The following is a 7,630-nucleotide window of genomic DNA, read 5'->3' on the forward strand; positions in this document are numbered from 1 at the left end:
GAATAATGTTTTTACATACTTTTTTTTCCATTGTGATTGCTTTTTGTCTGCCTGCATTCTACCTTCCCATTAACATGGTAGCCGGCTTGCACTGATGCCCCGGTGATAACAGAGTCCAAGATCATTAATAGGCTCGCAGCAAAGGGAGACTATACGTAGAACATGAGTCCAGGCTTAGATTTTTCATGAACCCAAAGTGTAGTATGGCATCAAACTTGACATGTTCAATGGTTTGTGTTGTGTTTAATATACAGTTAGTTATCTGCATCATGGCATAGTTAATGTAATGTGTGTTACGGAATTTGACATCCATGAAAGCAGACCCCCATCAACACATTGGCAAAAATCAACAAAGTATAAATGTCATCATCTTGCTTGACAATGATCCCATAGGCAATAAAAGTGTCTTCCTTTTAGGCCCCTAACTATACAGATTAAATAAATTCAATACATGTCATACATCTATTGATGAGTTTTTGAATAGAATTTTTGATTTCCTTATTTCGCAGACTGTATATGATGGGATTAATAAATGGAGTAACTACAGTATACATCAGTGATAGAAGTTTACTAATAGTCAATGTTTGTCCTCCCATCGAGAAAACATACACACTTAGTAGAGTACAGTAGAAAATGGAGACCACAGTGAGGTGGGAGCTGCAGGTGGAGAAGGCTTTCTGTCTACTGATGCGAGACTGACACCGTAGGATAGTCACGATAATATTAATATAAGAGATGATTATAATTGTGGTTGGGATCACAAGTGTAGGAAAACTCAGTATATAGATCTCTAACTCCATCGTATAAGTAGAAGAACAGGCAAGTTCCAGTAAGGGAACAGTATCGCAAAAAAAATGGTCAATGATATGTGGTCCACAAAAAGTCAACATCGATATTGTTAAGGTTAAAATAAGAGCACAGCCAAAACTGAGTAACCACGTAGATATGGACAAACTTACACAATGGGCACTAGTCATGATAGATGTGTAATGGAGAGGATTACAAATGGCCACATATCTGTCGTAAGACATCACCGTGAGAAGGAAACATTCAGATGCTTCTATAGCACCAAAAATGTAAAACTGAGTAAAGCAGTAAATAAAAGTAATGGTCGCGCCATTATTCATGAGAACATGTAGAGTGTTGGGGACAATATCTGTGGTCAAAACAATGTCACTGATGGACAATTGTGTGAGGAAGAAGTACATTGAAGTATGAAGGTTCTTACTGGTGGACACCAGGGTGATGATCAGGAGATTCCCACATATTGTCCCAAAGTAAACCACCAGGAGAAGACAAATCAGTAACACTACTGAACATTGGTTACTTTGAAATCCGACCAAGAAAAACTCGATGACTGAAGTTAGATTTTTCTGCAAAAATAACAAAATAAAGTGACATACTTGTTGGCTTCTTTCCTTAACTATATTACAATAAGATACAAATACAGAGACTGAATGCAAAGTGTTTTGTTTACAAAAAAAACGAAAGACACATTTGCTTTATAGACTTCTTCAAGCTTGACACATGAAACTTCAAAATATGGCTTGAGGCAAACCATCTCTCTCACTGCTCACGTTAAAAGCTCATAAGGAACCCCCCACATCAGGGTACTTAACTCCCATGATGCTTTTTGTACATCCGAGGAATGAAAAAAAATGATCATTGTAATTCACCCCAAGTCTTCCCTAGAAGCAATGGACCTTCCTATTATTTTTATTCGGGGACAGTTTATGAAATTGGTGGCTCAAACTGCAAATCAAATTACAAATTAATGTGGCTACACTAGATATCGCCACAACGTAAGTTTAGAACTAAAATGAGCATGAAGTAGAGACTGAAAAATAAAGGAGCCCAATAGGGTATTAAAGGGAACCTGTCACCCCGTTTTTTGAGATTGAGATATAAATACTGTTAAATAGGGCCTGTGCTGTGCGTTACTATGGTGTATGTAGTGTACCCTGATTCCCCATGTATGCCGAGAAATACATTACCAAAGTCGGCGTTTTCGCCTGTCAATCAGGCTGGTCTGGTCAGGTGGGCGTGTTCACAGCGTTCTTTTCTTCCCCAGGTTTCCGTTGGTGGCGTAGTGGTATGCGCATGTCCAAGGTCCGGATTCCCTGTGCCCACGTGAAGACACAGCGCGCGATCTGCGCTGTCATTCCTTTCATCGGTGCGGGCGGCCATCTTCCTGGGGCCGCGCGTGCGCAGATGTAGTGCTCTGCTGCACGGGGCTTCAGGAAAATGGCCGCGGGATGCCGCGCGTGCGCAGAAGAGATCACGGCGGCCATTTTCCCAAAGCCGAGTTTGCATCTGTCATAAGTCATAAGTGTCATAAGTGTCACGCCCACATCCTCCCTCTCAGCTGTGAGCCCTTAGGTGCCCATAAATTCATAGCCAGGAGTCTGACCAGACGTGTCTGACCATCTTAGAAATTGCATTTTTAAATTGCAGTTTTTTAATTGCTATGAATTAGACTAGAATTCCATGGGGCATTTGAGCATTCATCACTGCTGTACTTTCATCATCCTCATCACCACCTGTATCCTCTAATCAAGCTGTTTTGTCTACCCACAGGTATGCTGCTGTCCATCTACTCTGCCATTCCTGCAATGTGTGTTTATGTGAACTGCATATAATACCCACCTGGTATGCTGCTGTCCATCTACTCTGCCTTTCCTGCAATGTGTGTTTATGTGAACTGCATATAATTCCCACCTGGTATGCTTTGCTTACCCATTGTTTTCTATCCATTCGTATTTCACTTCCCTTGCTTCTTGCTTGCATACCTGAGTGGCCATCTACCCCACCCCCTCTTTATGACCTGGCTTAACTGTGAACATGTGCTCTAGACACACACGCCCACATCCTCCCTCTCAGCTGTGAGCCCTTAGGTGCCCATAAATTCATAGCCATGAGTCTGACCAGACGTGTCTGACCATCTTAGAAATTGCATTTTTAAATTGCAGTTTTTTAATTGCTATGAATTAGACTAGAATTGGACTGGAATTGACTGGAAGGTAAAGGAATAGAAAACCACTATAATGTTTCGGTTTCTTTTCACATTCACCCCCATACTACTCTATTTCTTCCTATCTCCTGTAGTCCCTCCACCCAGTAAAGAACTAGTCATTTCTCCCTCCATCCTCCCCAGTCATCTCACCTCCTCCACAGAACTATTCCTCCACATACAATCCTTTCTCGCCAGGCACACACGGCCACATCATGACCTATCCAGCTCACACCTTCTAACGCTCTGTCTGCTGCTCCTCATTGCTGGCGACATATCCCCAAATCCTGGCCCTCCTCATCACATCCCCACATTCATTTCTAATCCCCTGCCACGATCCTCTACACGTCCTCGCAACCACAGTAACCTCATACCCATTCATCCTGCCCCCACTCCCCCAATTTCCCTATCTGGAGCACTATGGAACGCACGCTCTGTCTGCAATAAACTTCCATTTATCCATGACCTCTTTATCAATAACAAACTCTCCTTCCTCGGCATCACTGAAACCTGGCTCACCCCTTCTGACACAGCCTCCCCTGCGGCACTCTCTTACGGTGGCTTCCACCTTTCTCACACACCCCGCCCCAGCAGCAAGCATGGCGGAGGAGTTGGTTTTCTCCTGTCAGATAACTGCTCCTTCACCCCAATCCCACTGCCACCCTCTGTTACCCTCCCTTCCTTTGAGGTGCACTCTGTGCGCATCTACTCCCCCTCCAACCTCCAACTGGCTGTCATCTACCGTCCCCCAGGGCCAGCCACCACCTTCTTCGACCACTTCACCACCTGGCTACTCCACTTCCTCGCCGCTGACATCCCCACTATCATCATGGGCGACTTCAACATCCCCATTGACACTTCCCTCTCAGCTGCCACTAAACTTCTATCTCTCACTTCCTCCTTTGGCCTCACTCAATGGTCTTCTACAGCCACCCACAAAGATGGTCACACACTGGACCTCATTCTCACCCGCCTCTGCTCCCTATCTAACCTCTCAAACTCACCTCTTCCTCTTTCTGACCACAACCTACTTACATTCTCTTCCCTTTCCACTCCTTGTCTACAACCACCACCCCACAAACTCTCACACCCTCGCAGAAATCTTAAACACCTTGATCTTCACTCACTCTCTGAATCCCTCCTCCCTCTCACAGACATAAGCTCCCTACACAATGCGGATGATGCTGCCACTCTATATAACACCACAATAGCTGCAGCTTTGGAATCTCTTGCCCCTCTCACACATACCAAAGCTCGCAAAATCAACAGACAACCCTGGCACACCAGCATGACAAAAGAACTGAGGCGAGCTTCCAGAGCTGCTGAGCGCAGATGGAAAAGATCCCACTCCATCGAGCACTTCATCGCATTCAAACAGTCCCTCACTGCTTTCAAAACCATGCTCGCCACAGCAAAACAAACCTACTTCTCATCTCTCATATCCTCCCTGTCTCACAACCCCAAACAGTTATTCAACACCTTCAACTCTCTCCTCCGTCCCCCAGCACCTCCTCCCTCCCCACTCATCTCAGCTGAAGACTTCGCCTCATTTTTCAAGCAGAAAATTGAGAACATCAGAAACAGTTTTAGTAAACAACCCCCAGAACCCTTCCTCCCAACTACCCAGCCCTCCACCTCCAAAACCAACTTCTCCACCATTACAGAAGACAGACTCTCCACTCTACTCTCAAGATCGCATCTCACCACCTGTGCACTTGACCCACTCCCATCCCACTTCATCCCAAACCTCACCACAGTCTTCATCCCAACCCTAACCCATCTCTTTAACCTATCACTAACAACTGGCATTTTCCCCTCAAGCTTTAAACATGCCACAATCACACCTATCCTCAAAAAGCCCTCTCTTGACCCATCCTCTGTATCTAGCTATCGCCCTATATCATTTCTCCCCTTTGCCTCAAAACTACTGGAACAACATGTCCATACTGAACTGTCCTCCCATCTATCTTCCTGCTCCTTCTTCGACCGCTTTCAATCAGGCTTCCGGTCACACCACTCCACTGAAACTGCCCTAACTAAGGTCACCAATGACCTATTAACCGCCAAGAGCAAGCAACACTACTCTGTCCTCCTCCTCCTGGACCTGTCCTCTGCCTTTGACACAGTGGACCATTCCCTGCTGCTGCAGACCCTCTCATCCCTTGGCATCACAGAATTGGCCCTATCCTGGATCTCATCATACCTAACTGACCGTACATTCAGCGTCTCCCACTCACACACCACCTCCTCACCTCGCCCCCTATCTGTCGGAGTCCCGCAAGGTTCAGTTCTAGGACCCCTGCTCTTCTCCATCTACACCTTTGGCCTGGGACAGCTCATAGAATCTCACGGCTTTCAGTATCATCTCTATGCTGACGACACACAGATCTACATCTCTGGACCAGATATCACCTCCCTACTAACCAGAATCCCTCAATGTCTGTCTGCTATTTCATCCTTCTTCTCCACTAGATTTCTAAAACTTAACATGGACAAAACAGAATTCATCATCTTTCCCCCATCTCACGCGATCTCCCCAACGAACCTATCCATTACAGTAAACGGCTGCCCACTCTCCCCAGTCCCACAAGCCCGCTGTCTTGGGGTAATCCTTGACACTGATCTCTCCTTTAAACCACATATCCAAACCCTTTCCACTTCCTGCCACCTCCAACTCAAAAATATTTCACGGATCCGCACATTCCTAAACCAAGAATCTGCAAAAACCCTAGTCCATGCCCTCATCATCTCCCGCCTTGACTACTGTAACCTCCTGCTCTGTGGCCTCCCCTCTAACACTCTTGCACCCCTCCAATCTATTCTAAACTCTGCTGCCCGACTAATCCACCTGTCCCCCCGCTATTCCCTGGCCTCTCCCCTCTGTCAATCCCTGCACTGGCTCCCCATCACCCAGAGACTCCAGTACAAAAGCCTAACCATGACATATAAAGCCATCCACAACCTGTCTCCTCCATACATCTGTGACCTCGTCTCCCGGTACTTTCCTGCACGCAACCTCCGATCCTCACAAGATCTCCTTCTCTACTCCCCTATTATCTCCTCTTCCCACAATCGCATACAAGATTTCTCTCGTGCATCCCCCCTACTCTGGAATGCTCTACCACAACATATCAGACTCTCGCCTACCATCGAAACCTTCAAAAAGAACCTGAAGACCCACCTCTTCCGACAAGCCTACAACCTGCAGTAACCACCAATTGACCAAACCGCTGCACGGCCAGCTCTACCCTCACCTACTGTATCCTCACCCATCCCTTGTAGATTGTGAGCCCTCGCGGGCAGGGTCCTCTCTCCTCCTGTACCAGTTGTGACTTGTATTTTTCAAGATTATTGTACTTGTTTTATTATGTATACCCCTCCTCACATGTAAAGCGCCATGGAATAAATGGCGCTATAATAGTAAATAATAATAATAATAATAAGTGATCATTTAAATTGTGGCTCAATTTATACAACTTTTTAATGTAAAAGAAAATAGAAAAAAAAAACATCTGTCCAAATAGAACTATTTAAAAAAATAAAAAAATCAGCAATTCTACCATTGCGTTTTTGGGTTTTGGTTATATGACATGAAGTATTGTAAAAGTGAAATGTGTTATACGGGTCTGTAGAATGGGAATGGCAGTCATAGTGAATATACTTTAAAAAAAAATGATAAAAATTAATAGAAATACCTTTCTTTATTTTTCTGTCCATTGACTTATCGATTTGTGGGACAAACGATATATTTTATTGGTTGTGTTTAGGTATTTAGCTGAGAAATCCATGTTAGTAATATGCAAGGGCTAGACGTTAGACTTAAAACAACTTTTCTGTGGTTTGTGCATCATGTTTCTTAAAATTAGTCACTAATTGGGGCAAAATCCATAACAAATATTTGATTTCAGACTTCTCAGATCACTTACCGCAGATATTTTCATGCTCTATTTATTAGTAATGAAATTGTATTTGTTCTCTTAATATTGATCTAAGAAAGTTAAGATCAGCAGACGAATATACACAACATATCACCGATATTGGAAAATGTGGAATACGCAGATCAGTAAATGTCACATATTCTACAGTAATAACACAATTACATTAACCATCTTTGTATATATAACCAGACGACAAGGTCTAAGGAGAAAATGAAATCTTTAGAGATTTGTATTCCCATTGTCTCAAATGTGAAAAATAATTAAACCAACAAAATATTTAAAAATAAAATTGCCGATAATTAGCGACTGAATACTTGAGTCTTAAATTCCTCAGCCGAGTGTAGTATGCTGTTGATGACAGACAGGCTAGAAAATAAAGTAACAGTCCTTTAACCCCTTCCTAACATTTTCTGAAACTGTATGGCAAATATCAAGTGTGTGCCTATGGGTTGACCTCAGGAGTAGAGGTGAGCAAATATTTCAATGTTCGGTTCGGATTATGTTCGCCAAATTTGCAATATTTGCCAATTAATTTGTTGAATATTCACCAAAAATGACCGAACGCCATTCAAGTCAATGGGAGGCAAAAACAAGCGCATGTACAACACCTTATAACGGCCCTAATGCTGCCAAAACATATCAAATGAGGGACAGGCACCAGGAAAGTGGCCTCAATTCACCC

General features: G+C 43.8%; 1 protein-coding gene across 1 annotated transcript; it reads right to left on the reverse strand.

Annotated features, from left to right (window-relative positions):
* Positions 1–402: 402 nt before the first annotated feature.
* LOC138656622 (olfactory receptor 10A7-like) lies at positions 403–1,561 on the reverse strand. The gene is made up of 2 exons (XM_069743730.1): positions 1,478–1,561; positions 403–1,373 (listed from the first exon to the last, which is right to left on the reverse strand). Exons 1-2 carry the CDS (start codon positions 1,559–1,561, stop codon positions 435–437), a joined length of 1,023 nt encoding a protein of 340 aa, XP_069599831.1. The 3' UTR covers positions 403–434.
* Positions 1,562–7,630: the final 6,069 nt, after the last annotated feature.

The sequence above is a fragment of the Ranitomeya imitator genome, unplaced genomic scaffold (genome assembly GCF_032444005.1).
Source record: "Ranitomeya imitator isolate aRanImi1 unplaced genomic scaffold, aRanImi1.pri SCAFFOLD_1043, whole genome shotgun sequence".
Classification (NCBI taxonomy): Eukaryota; Metazoa; Chordata; class Amphibia; order Anura; family Dendrobatidae; genus Ranitomeya; species Ranitomeya imitator.